Source organism: Geotrypetes seraphini, chromosome 3, assembly GCF_902459505.1.
Source record: "Geotrypetes seraphini chromosome 3, aGeoSer1.1, whole genome shotgun sequence".
In the NCBI taxonomy this organism is placed as follows: Eukaryota; Metazoa; Chordata; class Amphibia; order Gymnophiona; family Dermophiidae; genus Geotrypetes; species Geotrypetes seraphini.
In genome coordinates, this window is record NC_047086.1 from 400,246,519 (window position 1) to 400,270,899 (window position 24,381).

At 43.1% G+C, this 24,381-nt stretch overlaps 1 protein-coding gene across 4 annotated transcripts in view; it reads left to right on the top strand.

The window, feature by feature from the left end:
- The window catches only part of BTBD9 (BTB domain containing 9), a 493,330-nt gene that overhangs the window by 310,515 nt on the left and 158,434 nt on the right, over positions 1-24,381 (top strand). For all 4 annotated transcript variants that reach the window (XM_033936335.1, XM_033936334.1, XM_033936336.1 and 1 more), the window contains exon 8: positions 13,064-13,253. In XM_033936335.1, the coding sequence (XP_033792226.1) occupies positions 13,064-13,253 (190 nt within the window). The remainder of the gene's footprint in view (positions 1-13,063; positions 13,254-24,381) is intronic.

The window sequence follows — 24,381 nt, forward strand, 5'->3', positions numbered from 1 at the left end:
ATTGGGGGACTTCAATATGCCTGGAACAAACTCTCTGCTACGACCAGCGGCAGTAAGAGGCTACTGGCCTCCATGCGGGGAGCAAGCCTCAAATAGATGGTAGGGATCAGGTGATTCTGGACCTAAAGCTCACTAATGGAGACAGTGTCACAGAAGTTTCAGTAGGTGATGCTTTGGCCTCCAGTGACCACAACATGGTGTGGTTTCACCTCTGGAAGGGAGTTACTAGGTCAAATACATCGACAAAGGTTCTAAATTTTAAGGGAACTAACTTCCAGAGCATGGGAGATTTTGTCTATGAGGCACTGCAAAATCAGGACATGACGGACAGTGTGGAGGTACTATGGTCAACCCTGAAATCCACCCTGCAAGTAGCAACCAAACTCTACATAAAAACCATGAGTAAACGACGGAGAAATAATAGACCCCAATGGTTCTCCACGGAGATCTCTGAACTAGTAAAGCAAAAGAAAAAAGCATTTCTATCCTGGGTTGGCCACTATTGGAAACAGGATTCTGGGATTGATGGACCTTTGATTTGTCCCAGTATGGCAACTCTTATGTTCTCTTGAAATGAATAAAAAATGAAAATGTGTTGTTTTGATAACAACACATCTTTATAAACAAAATGACACAAAAGTAAAGTAGAAATTCTGATGGGCTATGGATCGAGAAACGAAAGACAGAAAGCAGAGCCCCTTCCAGATGGTGTTTATAATACATTTATCAGGCTTATATAAAAGATGCTAATGAACACTAGGAATCGATGAGGAGTGGCTCAGTGTGGCATTTTCTGCATGTTGCAGTCAGTGGCGTGTTCTCTTTTGCAGTTATAAATCAAGACATAATCACAATAGGTTAGACCAGAGTCCTAGTGAACCAACTAAGCGTGTCAGGTTCTAAGGACTAAATGGAATAGAGCTGAACAAAAATAAGATTCATGTTTTTAAGTAAGCCAGCCCTGACATTGGCTGAACGTTGAGCTCAGGAGGTCTGAGATCTGGTTCTTGGTGCATTTTAGTTGGTTATGCCACCATGATGAATTACAAGCAAGCCGTCTTTCTGGCCATCTACAGGCAGCCATTAGGGCAGGCTAGATAGATTGTAATTTCTCGAGCTTGTCTTCATGTTCTTGTTGTTTTAATGTTTGCTTTGTATTTGTCTACTGCCTTGATCCGAGATCTTTGCTATTTGTCCGCACAAGAGCCAAGTGGCGGTGAGCCTGTCAGCCTCCATCATCCAGCTCCCACTCTCCTTTCCTAGTTGTTAATTTCTCCCTGTGTTTCTCTGTAGGCTTGTTTGTGGCAATGCCATGCAGATCTATTATTTTGGATGGGTCCAGAATTAACCCGGGTGGGCCATTCCTACCTCTACACCATGGGGCAGAATCTCCCAACATCGCCGTCCCACCCCAGAAATATATAAAGTGCAGGATTTTTTTTTTTTCTTAACAATCAAGACCACAACAGTATCTCATATAACAATAACCCACAGTACAAAACCTAAGAAACATCCTTACCAACTCATCCCACCCCCCTTCTCCCCACTCCTTCCCCTGTCCCCCAAGAAAAGCATGAAAACTGAAATCTTAACTATCCCAGTGTCTGCTGTTGTTTCTTCATCTGGCACGCCATGCGTTTACCCCCCAACCAAGCAATTAGCTCTGTCAAATTGGACCATTCTTCTTGCGATGAGTTGAAATTCCCATGATGCTTGTGCTTGCATTACTCCCACCCTTTCTGCCTCGGTTCCAATAAGTCTGAATCACCCCCCGCCCCCCAACACAACAGACCTGCAACTCCTCCTCTCTCTATCTAGACCCCCTGTCTTGCCCCAGTGCCCATTGTACCTCGAAGATGTCACAAGCAACAGCAGTGATTAAAATTTTAAGCCTGGTCTGACCACATCTAGAGTACTGTGTCCAATATTGGTTGCCGTACCTAAAGAAGGACATGGAGATACTTGAGAGTGTTCAAAGAAGAGCGACAAAAATGATAAAAGGTATGGAAAACCTTTCATACGCAGAGAGGCTAGAAAGGCTGGGGCTCTTCACCCTGGAGAAGCGAAGACTCAGAGGAGACATGATAGAGACTTACCAGATCATGAAAGGCATAGAGAAGGTGGAAAGGAACAGATTCTTCAGCCTATTGGGAACTACAAGAACAAGGGGGCACTCGGAGAAATTGAAAGGGGACAGGTTAAGAAACAATGCTAGGAAATTTTTCTTCACCCAGAGGGTGGTGGACACCTGGAATGCGTTTCCGGAGGATGTGATAGGACAGAGTACATTAAGGGGATTCAAAGAGGGATTGGACAAGTTCCTGATGGATATGGGGATTGAGGGATATAGATAGAGGTAGAGATAGGATCATCAAAGGGTATAGATAGAAGAAAAAAATGGGGATTAAAGGGTTTTAGACAAAGGATCACTTACAGGTCATGGACCTGATGGGCTGCCGCGGGAGCGGACTGCTGGGCGCGATGGACCCTTGGTCTGACCCAGCGGAGGCAACTTCTTATGTTCTTATGTTCTCATGTTCTCTCTGCTGTGCTATAAATGAATATGAATTGCTGCTGCCATTGCCAATGCCTCAGAGGTACGCTAGGGAGGGTCAAGGAGTTCAAAGAGATGAAGGGATGTTGGGCTGCCGGGGAAGGGAAGAGAGTGGAGTGAGGCACCACTGCCGGGTGGGCCTGTGCACATCCACGCTCACTCATAGCTACACCATTCGTTTGTGGTGCCAACATTTGAACAACTTCTGTTTTCTTCCAGCATGACCTAGCTCACAGTAAATTTGGCTTGCATGGTGGTCTCTGTTGTTGAGACTTTTAGACAGCACATAGCTGAAACCCATCAAGAGCTAGAATCCAAAATTCTTACATAAAAGCATGACAGATGTCAAGAGTTTAACTTGCTTTCTAGAAGGAAGGTGATAGGATTCTAACTCAGTCATGAAACAAAGAAATGCGTGCTGGTTGGTACAGGCTGCTCTTGCTATACCACATGTCTTCTCCATCTGCATTTGGAGGCTCGGTTCACCCATTTTTCCATGTAGATTATGAGATGGGGAAAGAGAAGACAGAAGGTTGATGAAATGATAGAACTGTAAATAGAGTTGGAGCAGTGGTCAGGAGCCAAGTCCACAGAGAGTGTTTCAGCAGAATGCATTTATAGAGGGCATTTTGAAGATAGATACGACTTTCCTCCATGGTTTTGCCTTTGGCTGTCCAAGACAATTAAACAAATTGCCAGTAATTCACTGTGCTCAACGGAGGCCCTTTCTAGATAAGCTGCTCATTTGACAGAGTTGGACTGGGCATGCTGTGGGAATCTTATGACAAATTCCAATAATCTCCTTCTCATAATAGCTTTAAAATATATATTTCAATACATTAATGGAACTGCAATTGAAAACCACCTAGAAGCGGTCAAACTTAAGCTGGCAGCTGGGATGAATAACTGAGCAGATTAGATGGACTAATTGATCTTTATCTGCTGTCATTTACTATGTTAGTATGTAATATCCAGACCCGTGCTCAGCACAAAGGCATTTAAAAAACCCCACGGACAGAAGGAGCATATGCCAAAGTTAAAAGGCTTAGCCAGGAATGCTAGTAGAGAGACAAGTGATTAAAAGGTAGGGGAAACATTAGACCCATGTCGTTTAAGTATATTTAAATTAACATGTTATTTTTACACTGATCTATCATCATCATATCAGGGTTAAATATTTTGGATCTGTTTACAAGTAATACACGGGAAAAGTGACCTCTTAGGTACTTTTAATTCTTGACTGTGCTATACAATGGTGATTAAATATTCAGGTAGAATTTAGCATGCACGTGATAATGAAATGTGACTATTGAGCAGACTGTTTGGGCCTTGCTGGACTCTATGTGCAGTCATCTACCATGTTACTACTAAAATGGTATGTGGTCTTCATCATAAGGTGTATGGGGACAGACTTAAAGATCTCGATCTGCATACTTTGGAGGAAAGGCGGGAGAGGGGAGATATGATAGAGATGTTTAAATACCTCCATGGTATAAATGTGCACGAGTCGAGTCTCTTTCATTTGAAAGGAAACTGCAATGAGAGGGCGTTGGATGAAGTTAAGAGGTGATAGGCTCAGGAGGAAATACTTTTTTACGGAAAGGGTGGTAGATGCATGGAACAGTCTCCCAGAAGAAGTGGTGGAGACAGAGACTGTGTCTGAATTCAAGAGAGCCTGGGATAGGCACGTGGGATCTCTCGGAGAGAGAAAGAGAAAAAGGTTACTGCGGTTGGGCAGCTCTATGACCTCACAATGTAGGTGTAAAGAGCCTTAGCCAATAGGAAGAGGAGATGCAAATGTTAAGAGTCTTAGCCAATAGGGAGAGGGAGGAGATAGTGGCTGCTGCTGATGGGAGACTGGATGGGCCATTTGGCCTTTATCTGCCGTCATGTTTCTATATGGGCATGGGAGTGTGTGGTGCAGTGGTTAGAGCTATAGCCTTGGCACTCTGAGGTTGTGGGTTCGAATCCCGCACTGCTCCTTGTGACCCTGGGCAAGTCACTTAATCCCCATTGCCCCATGTACATTAGATAAAGTGGGAGCCCACTGGGACAGTTAGGGAAAAATGCTTGAGTACCTGAATAATTTGTAATCCACATAGAATTGTAGGATATGCAGAATATAAATTATTAAAGAAATAAAGAAATGCCAAAATGAACATCTTATGTGCTTGAAATGCCCAAACCCTGATTTTGCAAAGCCAGGATTTGGATGTCTGACACTGGCCAGATAGCAAGGGGGGGGGGGGATGTTGTGGGTGTGTTTTGATCATATAAACATATTCAGCAAAGTACACTCATTACAAACTTCAGCCAAACTTGCTAGTCTTGAACCTTTGGGTCTTCAGAATGCCAGATAAGTCAATAGACTCACATTGACTGGACTCCTCATTAGTCCCATTGGTTTATTAAGTATATAAAATAAACCAATGGGACTAATGAGGAGTCCAGTCAATGTGAGTCTATTCACTTATCTGGCATTCTGAAGACCCAAAGGTTCAAGACTAGCAAGTTTGGCTGAAGTTTGTAATGAGTGTACTTTGCTGAATATGTTTATACTAGTCTTATAGCCCGTTACATTAACGGGTGCTAGAATATATGTGTGTATGTCTGTGTTTATTTCTTTCTCTCTCTCTCTCCTTAGCCGCTTTCTGTATTTTTGTCTTTCTTTTACCTCGGCTGTCCACCCATTCTCCCTTCCTTTTACCTTCCCTGTGTCTACCACCACCCCTTCACTGCTCCCCTTATCTAGCAGCAGCCCGTCTCCCTTTTTTTATCTCCCCCTTGTCCAGCAGCACCTCTTTCCTGTGCCACTGTCCAGCAGTAGGCCTCCCTTCTTTTTCTCCACCCCCCTCCCCGTCTGTTCCCCTGTCCAGCAGCACCCCTTACCTCGCGTCTGGCCTCCACCGACAGCCGCGGCGGCCTGCAGCCGCCAAGAGCTGCCGCAGCCAACAGCCTCTGCCTAAGCGCGCATGCGCACTCCAACCTGCGGGGCCCTACAGCGCACGGAAAACGGAACACGCAGGTAGGAGTGCGCATGCGCGCTTAGGCTTTTATTATATTAGATGATAGATTTTTTTATATGATCAGTGGGTGTGTTTTGGGTATAACTAAGGAGGATCCAAAATCAGGATGTCCAACAGCAATTATTGAAGGGAAGAAAACATCTGAGTCCAAAAAGGAGGACATCCTTAGACCTCTTTTAATCATATCTAAGGTACAAGAAAGTGCTCTGATTGAGCTGACCACTGGAGGGATTAAGGCATGACACCTCTTTAATCCCCCATTGGTTGCTGTCCCTCTCCCCTGACTCTGAAGCTGGCAATGGATACCAGGTTCTGTGACAGATTTAGGTATTATGGGCATTCTGAGCAGAGCAGCTTTCAGATGAATAATAATACAATGGACTGTAAATCAAGGGACCCATGTTCAAATCTCACTTTAATTCTTTTTTTTTTTTTAATTGTGAGCCCTCCAGAAATGGAAGGCTAATGAAGTGGTGTACTTTTAGGTACAGTAAGTATTTTTCTGTTCATAGATGGCAAAAGTTGATTAAAAAAAAAAAAAAAAATTAACATGGATTGGAATCTGGGTCCCTTGGTTTACAGTCCACTGCATTAACCACTAGGCTGTCCCTCTGCTGTCCATGGACATCTGTGTGGTCATTTTCAAAAAATGCTGCCATACCAACATCCATATCCTTTCTTTTCCCCTAGACTAGACAGCCAAGGCTGCTAAAGGACCCCTGAGGAAGAAATATTTTTCGAAACATGGACCATGTTGGGGTCTTTGATTTCTAACCAAAGTGAAACACCTTTTGAGCTACATTTTATTGACCTTAATAAAGTCTCAACATCTTGTACATCGTCTCTGCAGTTTCTTTTGTTTTTTTGCTGTCCGACTATCACTGCAGACCTGTTGGATTTCTCTTTGTTTTGCATAATTTGGACATTCCCGTTTGTAAAATGGCTGTTCATGCTGGATGTGTTTAGCACAAAGACGTCCATTTCATGCATGTTTGAACAGGAAATCTCTATCTGTTCAAAAATACCTATGAGGTGGACATCCGTTTGGGATGTTCTTATATGGAAATCCCTAGTTTGACGTGGACTTCATCGAAAAAGCCCCTCCACGTTACATGGTATAAGTTAGATCCAGATGAAAAATCAAAAAAGGATTTTATAGTGCGAAGTTTCCATAATATGAAGAAACTTATTTTAAGTAAAGTGGCAAGCTGAACTTTTGATGTTCAATTTGAAACGTTAGTTAAAAAGAGTTTCTTCATATTATGGAAAATTTGCACTATAAAATCTTATTTTGATTTTTCATCTTTTAGACTGTTAGTGCAATCTTTAATTTTAAATATATTGGCCTATTGCAGGGGTAGGCAATTCCAGTCCGCGAGAGCCGGAGCCAGGCCAGGTTTTCAGGATATTCACAATAAATATGCATAAGATGGATTTGCATCTCAAGGAGGCAGTGCATGCAAATCCATCTCATACATATTCATGGTGTGTATCCTGAAAACCTGACCTGGCTCTGGCTCTCGAGGATCAGAATTGCCTACCCCTGGCCTATTGTAACATCATCTATTTAGGATCCTTTAAATAAACCCATTAAGAAAATGCAAATTGTGCAGAATACGGCGGTGCACTTGATTTTCAATCTGAAAAAGTCAGAACATATAACACCTTATTATTGGAAGTTGTATTGGCTTCCGGTAGAGGCAAGAATAATTTTTAAATTTGCCTGTTTGTGCTATAAAACATTGGCCTCGTTCCAGGCTATTTTACTGATCACTTTGAATTTTCGGAAACTAAACGTTCCACATGTAGACGCTCTTTGTTCTTTTTTTCTTCGATAAAAGGTTCTACATTAAAAAGGTTTCTAGTAAGAACACTTTCATTTCAGGCAGGGAAATGGAGTAAATGTTTTGGTGATTTGCTAATGATTTCTTCATCTTATTTATTTTAAAATTTTCTATACCATTTAAAACTAAACGGTTTACATAATTTACATACATAAATTTGTAAAAACATGATAAAACAATCTTTTAGAAAACTACTGAAAACTTATCTTATGGACAAACATATATAATTACTAAGCCGCTCTAACCCCCTCACTGGCCAAAAAGTACCGCCTGCTCAAGAGGAGGCGGTAGTGACTAGTGCATCCCGTGGTTTAGCACGCGCTATTACGCGCATTAAACCTGCTAGCGCGGCTTAGTAAAAGGAGCTCTTAATGTATGATACTCTGATGTAAGATCAATGCGTATTTTGCAGTTTTTTTTTCTTATTGTAAACTGCACTGAACCATGAGGTATTGCACTATAAAAATAAAACTATTATTATTATAAATTTAACATTAATTCTAAAGTCATTTAAAAGGTGATGTTATAAATTGTTATTCAAAAACAAAAGGAATGGAGAAACAAAAATTCAAGCTATACATCTCCACTGCTTAGCTACAACAGCAAACAGTTTAACTTCAATGGAGGAAAAAGCCTCAAATATGAAGAGAGCAGAACATACGGCTCAGCTCTAGAACATCACCGGCTGAAAAACCTCCAGAACGCTGTGGGAAAATGAGGGTAATGCAAGCGAGTGAGCACACTAACAAACCCCTTCCTATGGGGAACCAGCGTTTCATTGCATAAAATCACTTCTTCAGGGCAATGGGATGCAGGTGCTGCAAAAAAACATTGAAAACTATTTACTACATTTTGAAAGTCCCAATGGAACCAGAGTTAAATAAAACAGAATACTCACTGTTGGGTTGATTCTCCCTCCTTTGACCTTCACGTTCAGTGCTGGTGCCATTGTGCTATACCCACCCATGCCGTGACATCACCAATGATGCTGGGTGGTGTAGCAAACTCCATAGCAGCAATAATACTTCTGACTTTTAAAGGGACAGACAACATAAAAGGAGTTAGAGCAGTGGTTCTCAACCCTGTCCTGGAGGACCCCCAGGCCAGTCGGATTTTCAGAATAGCCCTAATGAATATGCATCAGAGAGATCTGCATATAATGGAGGTGACAGGCATGCAAATCTGCTCCATGCATATTCATTAGGGCTATCCTGAAAACCCGACTGGCCTGGGGGTCCTCCAGGACAAGGTTGGGAACCACTGGTTTAAACCATGCGGATAAACAGTATTCAGGCTTTTTCCTCCATTGAAGTTAAAATGTTTGCTGTTGTAGCTAAGCAGTGGAGTTGTATAGCTTGAATAAATTGTTATCATGCATATTCAGTGCCGATGCATGGATATGTCCTAGAATTGGATATCTGGATCTAACTTATCCAGTGGCAGTCATCTCTGTAAGCTCACTGCTGCCAGCTGAATTTTGGTCCAAATGGTTATCAAAGTCTGAAGTCTTCACCTACAAAACTCCGTGATATGCAAAGAGATAGTAGTAGTAGCGGCTTTGTTTACTTAAGAAGTTACTACTGAGATATGGAAATAATGTATTAATACCATAAGCAATCTCCGTATGGTTTTCTCAGGTTTTATAAGGAGGAAGTTTGATGATGATTGAGATATATATAAGCTGCTGGTACCTATCAGAATTTGTCTCCTAAGTATCACTCTCAAAGCAGAACAGCCACGGAATAACTTGATAATAGTATAACATAGTTCCAGTGCAAAAAGCACATGAGTCCTGAACCTGTGGGTAGTGCATTTTCACTCATGAGGAATGCAGAAGGCATCATTTACATTTTCAACTCCGCCTCCCTGCATTACTGTCTGCTCTCCTCAGTTTTTTCCTTCTGCAAGCGAGTTGAGAAGATGTCTTTTTCATCTGCTCTGCTTAAGTTTGTTATTTTTGGGTGTTATCCGACATTTGTTTGAGACATTAGCTGCTTTAGAGCTTCCCAGTAGTCCTGGGACAATTCTGCCTGGGAAAAGCAGTAGACTCAGTGTGCTAGGATCTTTTGCTGGGCGGGCCACCCTTGCTGCAGGGCACCTGTCTGGCCAGGCTGCCCTAACGCTTGGAAGATTCAGGGTTCAGCCCCTAGGAGTCTCCTCACCTGGTTTAGATCAAAGCGCATGAGTGCAGGCTGTATTTGGGCTCTGTGCTGGTCAGAAGACCTTGCGGGTGCTGACTACATCCCTTCTCTGAAGAATGTGGAGACTGGTGGAGTAGAGGGTGTCAGGCTGGTTCTGGATATGTTCCTTGCTTGTCTGAGACAGAGAAGCTTTTCCTTTAGCTACAGTGAGAGCTGATGCAGGCACAGCACACAGCAGCACATTAAGTATAGCCCATTACTGTCTATGAGAGACATCAGAGTGGAGTTGAATTGGGTTTTTTTAAAGAGTTTCCGGGGCTTCATTGAGGGTCCCTCTTCCTGAAAATCCTGTTTTTGTATTTTTTAATCAATTTTTGTAGCTACCCTGGGCCATTTTTGGCGTTAAAATCACTGCTGCAGTGGCCATCTTCGATTTACCGAATTTATTTTAAAACCTTGCCTCAAAACACCTCATTTGGGTCTTGAAACGGTCAGGATGAACTTCACAGGTGCCAATTTTGTGCCGGATGGACATCTGAGGAGCACCTATGCATTGCGTGCCATGGTACGTGAGGGGGGGAGCAGTGGACTTTTTGGTCTGTGGTGGTGACAATAGAGGTGGTGCCATGGAGCTCATCTTTGATCTCTCTAGTGTGCACTATTGTCCTGCTGGTTGTCGCAGATGGACTCTCTTCAGATGCCTTTAGAGTGAGCAGTGGAAGCCCATCACAGTTGGAGACACTGTCCAAAGGATTGCCAATCTGCACAGCAACGTGGGTGGTCCTGACTACAGATGCCAACTTTTACAGCTAGGGAGGCAATTGCAAAGGTCATCTGGCCCAAGGCAGCTGGGAACATTTGCAGAGATTGGAACTGAGAGCCGTTCGAATGGCATTAGAGCCTTCCAAGAAACCCTGGAAGGGAAAGTGGTCAGTCTTCTCAGACAAAGCTGCAGCAGTGGCTTATATCAACAGGCAAGGAGGCACCAAGAGTGCGCTGTTAAAACTGGAGGCCGCTCTCTTTCCCTCCCTTCCCAGCCCGTACAGTCTCTCTCTTCCTCTTCATGTCTCCGGCAGCGGGTCCTGCATACTGCCGGCAGCTGACTTGGAAGTCTTCCCTCTGTAGGGTTACCATATGGCTCCAGAAAAAGGAGGATGGATTGAGACATCTGGGTTTTACTTGTTACTTTCAATGGAAATAATGCCCAGATGTCTCAATCTGTCCTCCTTTTTCTGGAGCCATATGCTAACCCTATCCCTCTGACATGTTTGCATTTTGCTTCAGAGTGAAGGTCCAGGTCAGCTGCCGGTGGCCTGAAGAAGAAGAGAGAGGCTGGCACAGGCTGGGGGTGGCAAGGGAGGGAAAGAGAGGCTGCCCAAGCATGAATCATATCTGCCCATGACCAGCCTCCCAAGCAGCCAGTTGATCTCTAACTTCTTTTCCTCTGCATTGTTAAAAACATCATTTTCGGAAAAACAGCCTTTTAATCTGGCTACTCCTTCTTTGTGGCATTCTCTGCTCGCTACAATTAAGTGCGGGATAAACTCTTTGAAATTTCAGAAGTCTTGGTTATTCGAAAAATATTTGAGAACTGAACCTGGTTTTTCAATCTAACAGAGTCACTTTGTATTTGTAAGATTTGAATCGTCTTGTAAGCCGCTGCTGTTTCTGCATGACTGTGAACAGTGCCTGCTAGGTATTAGCTTCATCCTACATTGCTTTCTGTTTGGGAGAATATTTTAGTAGTTGGTACCATTGGGGGTCAGTAGAAATGTAACATCTGCTGGAAATTAAAAGAAAAAACAGCAACAGGCGAAGACAGAGGCTGCATGACCTAATTCTATAAACACTGCCTAGCGATACCTAACTTAAGCCAGCTTTTATCCAGTTGCGCGAGAGGCTTTTAGCGCAGGTCAGTGCGTAAGTGCTCCAATGCTCATAGAATTTCTATGAGCGTCGGAGCACTTACCTCACCTGCCTGCACTAAAAACTTCTGGTGCAGCTTAATAAAAGAGGAGGTTAGCTCTGCGCAGAACTAAATTGGTTTCCATTGGTTTAAATGCCTTAGTAATTAACCACACCATTAAAAATCAATTAAAATGTTATCATTTTAATTGTCAATTTAGGCTGCACGCAGATATCCGCTCAGTGCCCAGCAATGCCTAAAACAAGGAGTGGTTAGGGGCGGAGAATAGCTGTGATTGACATAGACATCGCTAGGTGTCTGAGGTAGGCACCGGAAAAGTAGGCCAAGTAAAATCTAGAGCAGGGGTGTCCAACCTTTTGTCTTCCCTGGGCCGCATTGGCCAAAAAAATGTTTCTGGGGCCGCGCAAACGCTGCAGCAAGACAGAGGAGGGAGCCGGCAAGACGGTAAACATCTGGGGGAAGCAAAGGAAAACACTGCATCGTCTTCGACTGGAGCCGCACAAAATACTTCACGGGGCCACAGGTTGGACACCCCTGATCTAGAGAATGACACAGGGACAAATTTTTTCCCGTCCCTGCGGGAACTTATGTTACTATCCTGATGAACTCTGTTCCTGTCCCTGCCCCATTCCTGCAAGCTCCATCCTCATCTGCACAAGCCTCAAACGTTTTAAAATCCTAAGTGGCAACATTCTAGAGCTCAGATTGTGATGTCATAATGCCTCATTCCACCAATGCCTAAGCTCCGTCCTCACCTGCACAAGCCTCAAACACTTTAAAATCCTAAGTAGCAACATTCTAGAGCTCAGGATTTCCCCAATGAATATGCATTGAAAGCAGTGCATGCAAATAGATCTCATGCATATTCATTGGGGAAATCCTGAAAACCCGACTGGAATACGGCTCTCGAGGACCGGAGTTCCCTACTCCTGCTATAAAAGGTACCTGGTGGTGCCTAACTTGTAGCTGCCACTTTGCCTAGTGACACCTAAGTGGACTTAGACGTTGCTAGGTTTCCTAGAGGTAAGCTCTGGTATATTAAGTCAGATTTTATATAGAATCAGCCCATACACCACTCTCTAAACAGTACTAGTTTAACTCTTCTTCTATTGTACTAGCCCACCTGTAGCATCCTTGTACTGTATGAAATTGTATCTCTTTAAATTGTACCGTAAGTCGTCTTGAACCTATTTAGGCATAGTGCAACTCACACGTCCCAGATTCGATTCGATTAGAAATGTTCAAAATGTTATGTGCTAGAGTTCTAGAAGCTATTGGCATAATTGTTGGTGTATTAAATAAAATTCTGTGTTCTGGAACATTCTCTGCAGCTCTTTGAGAGTGCCTTTGACTCCTAACTCCTCTCACCTTGGGTTCCGCATCCCCTTCCCTATATGTCATGTCTGTCCAAGTTAGATTGTAAGCTCTTTCAAGCAGGGACCATCTATAAATGCCAAAATGTACAGCGCTGCGTGCTCCTTTCAGCACTTTATAAGTGATAAGTAGTAGTAACTTGGCCTGATGTTCTTTCGGTCCGTCTTCACAACCTTTTCTTTTGGTTGAATTCATAGTTCCCACTGAGAACGTCTCAACAGTTCCGAATTGTGCCAGCGTGATTGAGGGAGTAAGCCGAAGCCGCAATGCTTTGCTGAACGGAGACACCAAGAATTACGACTGGGATTCTGGCTATACGTGTCATCAGTTGGGCAGCGGAGCCATAGTGGTACAGCTTGCACAGCCATACATGATAGGATCAATACGGTAAGGCTACTGATTTAAAAATTCCCATCTTTTGCTAGTGTCTGAAAATTTCCTCATGGATCCCCCACTTTGTCCGTTTGCACTTTAACCTGTAACAAAAAAACAAACAAACAATATCTCAAACTGTGTGCCTACTGAGGAGGAAGAGAGGCGCCTGCCAGCTGACTTCCCTACGTGGTACGGCGCCAGCGCTGCCCGATTCGCTGAAGGCCTGTATGTTTCCCCCTTCTCTCTATCATCCCTGGCCTCCCGGTCTCACCTTTAAAGCAAATTACAGCAGCTGCAGAAGATCGCCGGTAGGTTAAATGATTTTATTTTCAATATAGTGATTGAAATGTGTCAGTTTTGAGAATTTATATGAAAAATGAATGGAAAACATTAGATTACAATTGGTAAAGGGGGTGGGATCTGGAGCAGAGCTTGGGTGGGCGTAGGGATGTCTGTGGTTGGGGTACTCAGTTGATATTTGTTAGACTTAGGGGGTACTTAGCTTGAAGTAGTTGAGAAACGCTGCTGAAGGCAATCAGCTGGTGCCTTCTCTCCGGCCCTCTTCCCTGCTGGCACCCCCTACTGGCATCTCAGGGCCCATCTGGAGGCCCTCTGTACATGCGCCGACGTCAAAGTGATGATGGCACACATAGGCGTGATGTCATCACGGCGACGTCCACGCACTTCTGGGTGCCTCAAGCCATGGCCACTACCTTTAGTGTGTCCCGGCTCAAGAAAGTTTGAGAGACACTGGTCTAAACCCAAGGGACCATTTACAGTATGAGCAGGGTTGGCCTTGTTTGTGACTCAATTAACAAAGATGTCTTATTCTATAAAACATCTAAACATGGCCAAAAGACTTGGCAAGCCTTGGTTAGCGGCATCTGATATGAACAGAACTGAAGGAGAAGCTGGATGCCATTTTCAACATATCTTGTTTCCAGTCTAGTTAACACCTAGGTTTTGGACAGTTTTTCTTAGTTTTATCTAATTCTAGTCATTTACCCCCTGCCCCCAGGGCAGAATTAACCAATAGGCCAAGTAGGCATGTGCCTAGGGCCCAAAATGGTCAGGAGGGCCCGATGAAGGAGGGCATCAACATTGTTTTTTCCAAACGACGATGGGCCCCTCCAGCATCGATCGGCAATGGGCCCCCCCCAATCAACAACATGGCTCCCCTCCCCACATCGACGGAAAGTAAGACAAGCAAGCAACGCGGGTAAGAAAGGCAACGGGAACTGTAATTGGTGCTGCTTGCCCAAAGCTTCCCTCTGACGCAGCTTCCTGTTTCCGCCTGAGCGCATGGTGGGGTGGGGCAGGGGTCCCAGTGTACTTGGGTGCCTAAGGGCCCTCGACGAATTAATCCTGCCCTGCCTGCCCCCTCCCCTTTTACAAAACCACGGAAGCAGTTTTTAGCGCAGGCTGGCACACTGAATGTTCTGCTTCTCCTGATGCTCATGGGAACTCTAGCAAGCCTTCTGTGTTCCTTTTCCTTGGAAAACATAAATAACTCGTCCCTATCATATCTCCTCAAATTTTCCTCTTCGCCAAGCTGGAAAGAGCTGTTCCATCCCTTTTAGCATTTTTGTCGCCCTTCTCTGCACTTTGTCTTGCTGTATTAATTTTTAGATGACATGAGCAGAATTGCATAGAATATTTAGGGCTCCTTTTACGAAGGTGCGTTAGGGCCTTAGCGCGTGGAATAGCGCACGCTAGCCGCTACCGCCTCCTCTTGAGCAGGCGGTAGTTTTTCGGGTAGCCCGCGCTAATCCAGTACCTACGCTAAAAACGCTAGTGCACCTTTGTAAAGGGAGCCCTTAATGTACAGTCACACTGTGGGTCTGTATAAGAGGTATGATATTAGGGATTCTAATCCTGGTTGTTTATCAGGTAGTCAAGAGAACAAACAAATTGGCGTGTATCACTATTTTAGCAGTATAGATGTCATTTTTAGTGGAATCAAATACAGTGGATTCCAGTTAATTGAAGCAACTCAGAATATATCCAGAATTTGCATGAAGGGAGGAGGAGCTGACTCAAGATGGCATTATGTTCAGCCGTCTCAGCTGTTTGGGTCTGTGAGCCGCTAAAGTTTATTTCTAAATTTCTCTTTTTTTCCCTCCGTTTTCTATGCCTCACAAGCAGAAGGGAAAGTAAGAGCCCTGTTTAAAGGTTCTGTTGCCTCATAGCTGAAAACTTATGGTTTCCTTGCTCAGTTTAGAGCAGGTGAAGAATGCAAGAGCCAAGCTTCTGCTGAGGATGGCATAGGTGGAGTTGTCAAACCCCTTGGGAGCGAGGTGTCCCTCAGCCCTTGCAAGCATTCGATGCTGACTTGGAGCACTGCACTCCCTGGCATCGAAGGTTTAGAAGTTAGCCCAGGTGGAGTTGGTTTCCTCAGTTGCTCCGCAGGCTTAGGGGGAGTTGCACTCCCTTGAGGGAACATCTACTGGGTAGAGCCAGCTAGAGAATGGAGCTCCGGGTCAGGGACCAGTAGTTGGAGCTTGGATGAGTCAAGGAGTCTTCTAGAATTGGAGCAGGACTGCTGGATGCTGAGGTGACTTGGGAATATCTGGAGGCTTCTTACTAAGATCAAAACCACAATTGTGAGTTTCTCTTCTGATACTGGCAATTTATCTTGTGGCACATTGGTTCAAAGATTTGAGACTTTAGGGTTAGACCACTGAAAAGGTGGAAAAATCTTTGAAGCCAGAACTCTGAAGTAGTTAAGGACAAAATAGTAATACATCGTAAATTAGAGCAATTTGAAAATCAAGTCAAATATTTAAACCTACGATTGCTTAATTTTCAAAACTTCAAAAAGATAGTTGATTGAGGTACTATATATAACTTAGGAATCTATTCCTTCAATGTATAAGGTCTATTTTATACCGAATAAAGTCTCTGGAGGATTTGAGAGTGTTGCTTTAGATGTATCTGCCTTGTTGGAATCCTCCCAAGATTACACAGACTAGGGGACACTTGATGAAGTTACAGGGAAATACTTTTAAAACTATTCTCTGAGTGAAAAAATATTTCCTCCTATTAAGAACATAAGAATTGCCGCTGCTGGGTCAGCCTCTGGAACGCTCTTCTGGAAGCTGTTATAGGGGAAAACACCCTCTAGGGATTCAAGACAAAGTTAGACAAGTTCCTGCTAAACCAGAACGTACACAGGTAAGGCTAGACTCAGTTAGGGTGTTGGTCTTTGACCTAAGGGCGACCGTGGGAGCGGACTGCTGGGCACGATGGACCACCGGTCTGACCCAGTAGCGGCAATTCTTAGGTTCTTAATAGGAGGAAATATTTTTTCACTCAGAGAACGCATTGCCAGAGGTTGTGGTAACGTAGCTGGTTTAAAGAAAGGTTTGGACAAGTTCCTGGAGGAAAAGTCCATAGTCTGTTATTGAGAAAGACATGGGGAAGTCACTATTTGGATCGGTAGCATGAAATGTTGTTACTCTTTGGGTTTTGACCAGGTACTAGTGACCTGGATTGGCCACTGTGAGAACGGGTTACTAGGCTTGAAGGACCATTAAGGCGATTCATATGTTCTTAGTCTCCATATCTGTTAATCTGTATATTCCTGTTAATTTAGGACTCTATTCATATCTTGTGAGCTTATGCTCTTGGGATCAGCAGCTGGAGAAATATACAATAGGAGTCGTAAAACACCAGAAAATCCCAAATGCAAGAAAACTCAACTAAAACTGTAAATACGAACCAGTCTTCGGAACTGGAGGCAGAGAGATCATGCCCGGCTTTAATGAGAAGCTGTTGCATAGAAAGTTTTAATGCCGATCACTCTTCTCCATTCATCATCTTGTGGGTTTATATGCACAACCGAGTGCAATATTTCACTTTGGAAAAAGATATGTTTGCAAGAATGTGTCCTGCAAGTGGATAATTGAAAAGTAATTGCATCATTTTCATGCCATTTAAAAGCATTAAAATTTAAATAACAAATCTGTTGAGACTTGGCTACATGAAAGATCAGAGGAAAACTGTATTAACTATAGTAATGCAATCTATCAGATGTGATTCTGCGCTTCGTCGAATGCTCTTGGCTTTTACAAAGCTGTGGTAGAGGTTTCTACCGCACCTGGCAAGGTTGTCGGAGCATTTACCTTGCTAGCCTGCGGTAGAAATTCTACCGTGTCTTTGTAAAAGGAGCCCTTAATCCTGCCATCTTTCTAAATGTGAATTATTTCCAAAGGATGCTTGCTTCACAAACTGTAGCCGTTCTTTGTTGAAATTCTCATTATTAATCAGATGATTGCACCATTCTATTATTATTTTGGCCAAAGGCACCTAGTTGTCACATAGTTAAAGCAATGAGCAGTGAGCCTTTCCTGAGCTCAATTTCTTTTCATCTTGTTTATGATAGAGAAAGCCAGCTAGAGTAAATAAGTCTGTTACAGTGAGCAAGCAATGAGCCATGTAATTTACTTTTAATAGAAATATTCATTTACATTAAGGCTTTGCTTTGACTCTGTTCCAATTACAGATGACGAAGGCAGGTTTTTCTGACTGATCTAATCACCAGTGGTTAGTTCCAGATCTGAGGTTTATGGTCCTTGGACTGGCCAGGGAGTGAAATGCTGCTCAAGAAATACTTGTGAATCTTGATGGATGAGGGTGATGCCAACTTTTGTATCAAAGGGATGTTGGGTAATCTGTTTCGAAACATTTTTAGATATTGCTGTCCTCTGGACTTCAGGAAGCTGCTGCATTGGTTTGTATGTACATGCAACAATTTTATGTTTAAAGACAGGACTTCTACACAGGGCTGTGGAGTTGAAGTCGGAAACCATTTTTGGGCTGTGGAGCCGGAGTCAGAAGCCATTTTTGGGCTGTGGAGTCGGAGTCAGAAGCCATTTTGGGCCTGTGGAGTCAGAGTCGGAGTCAGAATCAGAAGCCATTTTGGGCCTGTGGAGTCAGAGTCAGAAGCCATTTTTGGGCTGTGGAATCGGAGTCAGAAGCCATTTTTGGGCTGTGGAATTGGAGTCGGAAGCCATTTTTGGGCCTGTGGAGTCAGAGTCAGAATCAGAAGCCATTTTTGGGCTGTGCAGTCAGAATCAGAAGCCATTTTGGGCCTGTGGAGTCAGAGTCGGAAGCCATTTTTGGGCCTGTAGAGTCAGAGTCGGAGTCAGAAGCCATTTTTGGGCCTGTGGAGTCAGAATCAGAAGCCATTTTGGACTGTGGAGTCAGAGTCGGAGTCAGAAGCCATTTTTGGGCTGTGGAGTCAGAATATAACAGCATCAAGGCAAGGGGTAGATTCAAGAATAATATCAGAAAATGTTTCTTTGTGAAAAAGGTGAAGATTATGAAATGTTTTTGGAGGGAAATGTTAAGAGGCAAAATCATAAAAGTATCTCAAGAGAACTGGGATCACAGAGAATCTCTTGTGTGAGTGAATAAGGGAAGGACAGAAATACACTGTGGCTTATGGACTTACAGTCCTCATGTGACATTATGTCGTATGCTTCTTAGGTTTATTACAATACTTAAGAACAGAATAATAGCCAAAGGTCTATCTAGCCCAGTATCTTGTTTCCACGGTGGCTAATACAGGTCACAAGTACCTGGCAGAAGCCCAAATAGTAGCAACATTTTACACTGCTGATCCCAGGGCAAGCAGTGACTTCCCTCATGTCTGACTCAATAGTAGACTATGGACTTTTCCTCCAGGAACTTGTCCAAACAATTTTTAAACCCAGTTACATTAACCATTGGGAGAGCTTTAATGCTGGAATTTGCATAGGAACTTGTCTGGTTGTCTCTCCGGGATGAAAGTTTGATGGTCTACATAATAAGGCATATGGGGACAGATTAAAAAATCTTAATATGTATACCGTATTTCCCTGCATATAGGCCGCCCCCAGTGTATAGGCCGCAAAAAATTCCTATACAAGTTTAAAAACTGGTAGATAAGTCGCCCCATTGTATTAACCACGGTTTATCTACCAGTAACTGGAGCGGCCTATACAGTTTTTAAAGATCAACCCTCCTCTCTCCCCACCTCCCTCACTGAACGAACTGGAATTGTTGCTCCAATCGTGGCCAGCGGTGCAGGGCAAGAGAGATCTTTTCAATCTCCAGCCCGGCCCCGCGCTTCTTCCTCTGTGCCTTTGCCGACAGTTCTCACGGGACTTGGAGGAGCAACGATTCCAGTTCATCCAGCAAGGGAGGTAAGGGGGGATGATTTTTTAAAACTGTATAGGCCGCCCCAGTTTTGCAAGCCGCATTCACTGTGCCGGCTTGCAAAATCCATATATAGACCGCGGCCTATATATGGGGGAAATACGGTACTCTGGAGGAAAGGCGGAAGAGGGGAGATACGATAGAGACATTTAAATACCTATGTGGCAAAAATGTATATGAAGCGAGTCTCTTTCAATTGAAAGGAAGCTCCAGGGTGAGAGGACACAGGACAAAGTTAAGCGATGACAGGCTCAACAGTAATCTAAGGAAATACTTTTTGACAGAAAGGGTGGTAAACATGTGGAATAGTCTCCTGGTAGAGGTGGTAAAGACAAAGACTGTGTCTGAATTCAAAAAAGTGTGGGACAGGCATTTAGGATATCTTAGAGAGAGGAGGAGATAGTGGATGCTGCGAATGGACAGACTGGATGGACCATTTGACCTTTATCTGCTGTAATGTTTCTGTTTCTAAGAGCACAATGGCAAACACTGGCTTAAGATCATTTTGTCCTTTTGTCTTAAATATGTAATGTATGTATTAGTGTTTTCTTTTGATATTGTGTATGTATTTGTTGTGACCCGCTTTATATAAAGCAGGATACAAATGAATAAATTACAAATAAATGATATCCTACAATGGTTCAGTCTTCTATTGCTAGCTTAGGGGATGTCAGTAGATCATTAAAACTAGGCAAGCTGAACGTGAAGGTTTGTGTTTATTTGCCTTCAATTATTATGTTTTCACGTTAACTTTAGCCACTGTCTCTTTTTGCGATTTGGAGAAGTTGATTTTTAAAAAAAATTCTTTATTGATTTTCCAAACTTCAATAGTGCAATACACAAATATATCACATATAATAAGTCAATAGAAGCACATTTAACTTACAAACATACATAACCAACCATTTTCCCCCACCCACCCACCCAATGATTATTTAAGAAAACACAGAAGCATAGATTTCCCTATTCAAATAAGTCATATCCTTCCATCCTCCCACCCATCCCAAGTATAAATATTCAAAGATCAATTTCTGACAGAAATAACCCCCCCCTTTCCCTAGATGTGTACGAAAATAAACAAAAACTGACTTACAATCAAAGACCTACTTTAGTAAGGTAATATAAGATGTCAACGGGCCCCAAATCAATTTAAATACCTTACCGTGCTCCAAACTGTCGGCATTCATCCTTTCATATCTATAGCCGGAGCAAAGATTTGCCCACCAGAAAGGGAAAATTAAACGATCGTGATTCTTCCAATTACGGGTAATCATCTGCATGCCTATCCCGGTCATGATAAAGAAAAGATGGCATTTATATTGATCCAAAGGGAGCTTAACATGTAATAATGTTCCACAAATGACCACCTCATATATCAGTGGAATTGATGAATCCAATATGTTGTTAATCTTACCCCAAAAGTTAAGTATCAAAGGACAATAGAACAACAGATGATCCAGTGTCCCAATGTCTAGATGACAGTGCCAGCGTCTATTAGATTTAGAACTATCTAACCGGGGTCCAAAAAGATCTATGTAACAAGAAAAACCATGATTGATTTGAACTGTGTGCCAGTTTCCCGTGATTCTGTCCTTGTAGGGAGGAGCCACAAATTGTCAAGTTCCCAAGGAATCATCACAAGAAACCAGAGGCCAAAACAAGTTGGAGAGATTTTGTTCAAAGCCTCGGGCAACAGAAGAGGAGAAAGTGTTTGTGCTCATGTTACCAGACATCCGGGAAAACTTAGACATGTCCTCTTTTTAGAGGACTCTTTGGGCTCTCGGATGGACTTTCCAAAATCCAGCATTTGTCCAGGTTTTGGAAAAACCTCGACGAGCTCCGGCTGCATCTGGAGGGCCTCTGAGCATGTGTGGATGAGGTCACATACATCCACGCATGCTCCAGATGTGGCTGGAACTTAACCGGAAGAAGAGAGGAGGCTTTGTGGGGGCAGGGCTTGGAGTGGAACAGGGTAATGCTGGAGGCGGAATGGTACAGGGTCATGTGTCTGGGGTTTCCTGGAGAAAAATATGGTAATCCTATGTATGCTGCCACTGCTGTTCTTTTCTCTTTTTTTTCAGGCCAGTAAATCTTGGGGAAAATAAAAAAGTGAGGGTGGAGATAAGATTGTGAACAAAAAAGAAGGCTAGGGGATGGGGGTTTTGAGAGTGATAGGTGAACGTTGGGATGGGAATTGTCTAAAAGAGAGGCCGAGAGGATGGAAACTTGTGTGACGGTAGCTGGGGTATCAGGATACGTGTATGTTGTGTGTATTTGTTCTTGGAATGCAGGATAAGCAAAGGCATCTGGGAGGAGAAAATTAAGGAGAAGAAAGAAGAGAGGGTGGAAGTGGGGAGGAGAGAGCAAGAGCAGGGATATTTTCATTATGCAAAATAGCTGCAGTATTAAATATGCAAAATTATTCAACTTTATGCAAATGTGCTGCAAATTGTTGCAGCATTTCGAAAACTCTTCCACAGGATTTTCGAACTCTAAGGCAGCGCCATCCTGACATTTTCCACTGACAGTTCTCCTTGTCCTTTTGAAAGATGTCATTTGATTTCTTGAGCAGGTGACCCAACCTAGTAGAGGCATGTGTTTAAGTGTTTGTTTTGTGGATTGTTGCCATACGTGCATGAGAAATGCAGAATGTCCTCCATTTGCAGTGTCCCAATCGGACCAATTCCATTGTAGTTACTAATAACCGAAAGATCCTGGGCTTTACGTTCATGGTAGAAAGCAAAGTAGTTCTTTCAGTCCCAACAGAGCTTAAGGAAGACGTTTAAAGAGGAATTTCAGGTTAGGGGCATATTTCCATGGTAGCTAAATTGCATTGAATTGTTCATAAAATATAGGATTTGGTGGAAGGCAGAAATAGAGCACATTAAAAGAGCAGAGAAGGTTCAACCCTTTTGAAAGTGGGTTTTTTTTTAGTAAGATTTACTTCAAATTTGGGCCATTAGCCTTCCCTGAGTGATTACTAGTTGAGTTAAGAGCACTTTTCGCCCTGCCATCAACCATTTAGATTGAGCTTCTTAAAGATCGATGGGAACATAAAATGTATTTCAGCTTATTTTCACCTTTAACATGTCTTTTGTAATAAAATTGCTTTTGTTATAAATACAAATAGTGAAATTTATTCCTGGGGCTCATTTTTAGCATCAGTCACATTTTTGTTGGAAAGAAGGTGTTTCGTTCTCTCTTCCCAGAGTGCAAACATCAGAAATGCTCAACAGTAGACTGTCACTCTCTCACGATAATAAAGTACAGTGACAGAGTAGATGACGGTAGATAAAGCAGATTTGTCTCATCTGGTTATGTTCTACTATGAGTGCATATCCTAGTTGCTAGCTTGTTAGATATTGCGCATTATCCAAATCATTTTTTTGTTGTTTTTACTTCCTGGATAAATGAACATACAAGTTCTTCGTGATCGATTCAACACCAAGACTCTCCCCCCTCTGTCTTACACCAAGCACTGAAGTATCTAAACCAGTGTTCTTCAACCGCCGGTCTGCAGAAATTTTCTGCCAGTCCACAGGGCCGGCATGTCCATCAGGCCCAAGACAGTGCTCTTCAGCCGCCGCCAGTCTATGGTGCGATCAACGCGACGTCTTCGGGCCGGCTCCCTGAGTCATGCAGTGCACAAAGTCATGGGAAAAGACTCCTACATGCATCCTGCACCTGAACTGGAAGCCTTCTCTCTGACATTGCAGTGTCAGAGGGAAGGCTTCCAGATGAGGGGCGGGATGCGTGCGAGGAGCTGCTGCCCACAGCTTTGTGCAATGCTTTGTGCACTCAGGGAGTCGGCCCGAAGATGCCACGTTGATCGCACCATGGACTGGCCAGAAGATAACACTGGGAGGCAGGCCAGAAGGCAAGGCACAGCATGGAGGGAGAGAGACAACAATGGTAAGGGGAAATTCTTTTATTTTTTAATTTAGTGATTGATTTGTCTGTTCAGGAAGAATTGCATTTGTTTCTTTTCCTCCGGGGTTGTCCTGCTTGCAGAGTCTTGCATCTTAGGGTTTGCTTGTAAATATTAGTACTTTTAGCTTTAGGTCCTGCATTTGCATGGGGTTATCTGTTTTCTGGTAGGAATGAATGGTGAAAAACATAAAGTGTGCTTTGTGTATTTTACGTGTTGTTAATATGATAATAAAGTGTGTATGATATATGAAAAATGAATGGAAAAAATGGTGTTTCAATTAGTACTATTATGGGGATGGGGTCTGGGGTGGAGATTGGGTAGAGATGGGCACGACTTAGCCCAGTATTCTTCAATTGCCAGACCGCAGACTGGTGCTGGTCCACAAAATAATTATTTTATTTCCGCCAGTCCATAGGTTTCAAAAAGTTGAAAAACATTGCTCTAAACAACTAACCAAACCTAATGAGACTGGGCCAAGCACAATGTTACACTGATTTTTAAAAAGGGTTCCAGGGAAGATCTGGTAAATTACAGACCAGTGAGCCTGACTTCAGTGCTGGGCAAAATGGTGGAAACAATTATTAAAAAAATAAAATTGTGGAACATGTAGACAAATGTGACATAATGAGACAGAGTCAGCATGGGTTCAGCCGAGGGAGGTCTTGCCTTACCAATTTGCTTGACTTCTTTGAGGTGTGAATAAACATGTGGATAAAGGTGAGCCGATTGATGTAGTGTATCTAGATTTCCAGAATACTTTTGACAAAGTTCCTTATGAGAGACTCCTGAGAAAATTAAAGTGTCATGGGAAAGGTGGCAAAGTTCAGTTGTGGGTTAGGAATTGGTTATTGGATAGAAAACAGAGGGTAGGGTTAAATGGGCATTTTTCTCAATGGAAGAGAGTAAACAGTGGAGTGCCGCAGGGGTCTGTACTGGGACTGGTGCTATTTAACTTATTTAGATTGTGAGCCTTTGGGACAGTAAGGGAACTTCCAAGTACCTATCTTT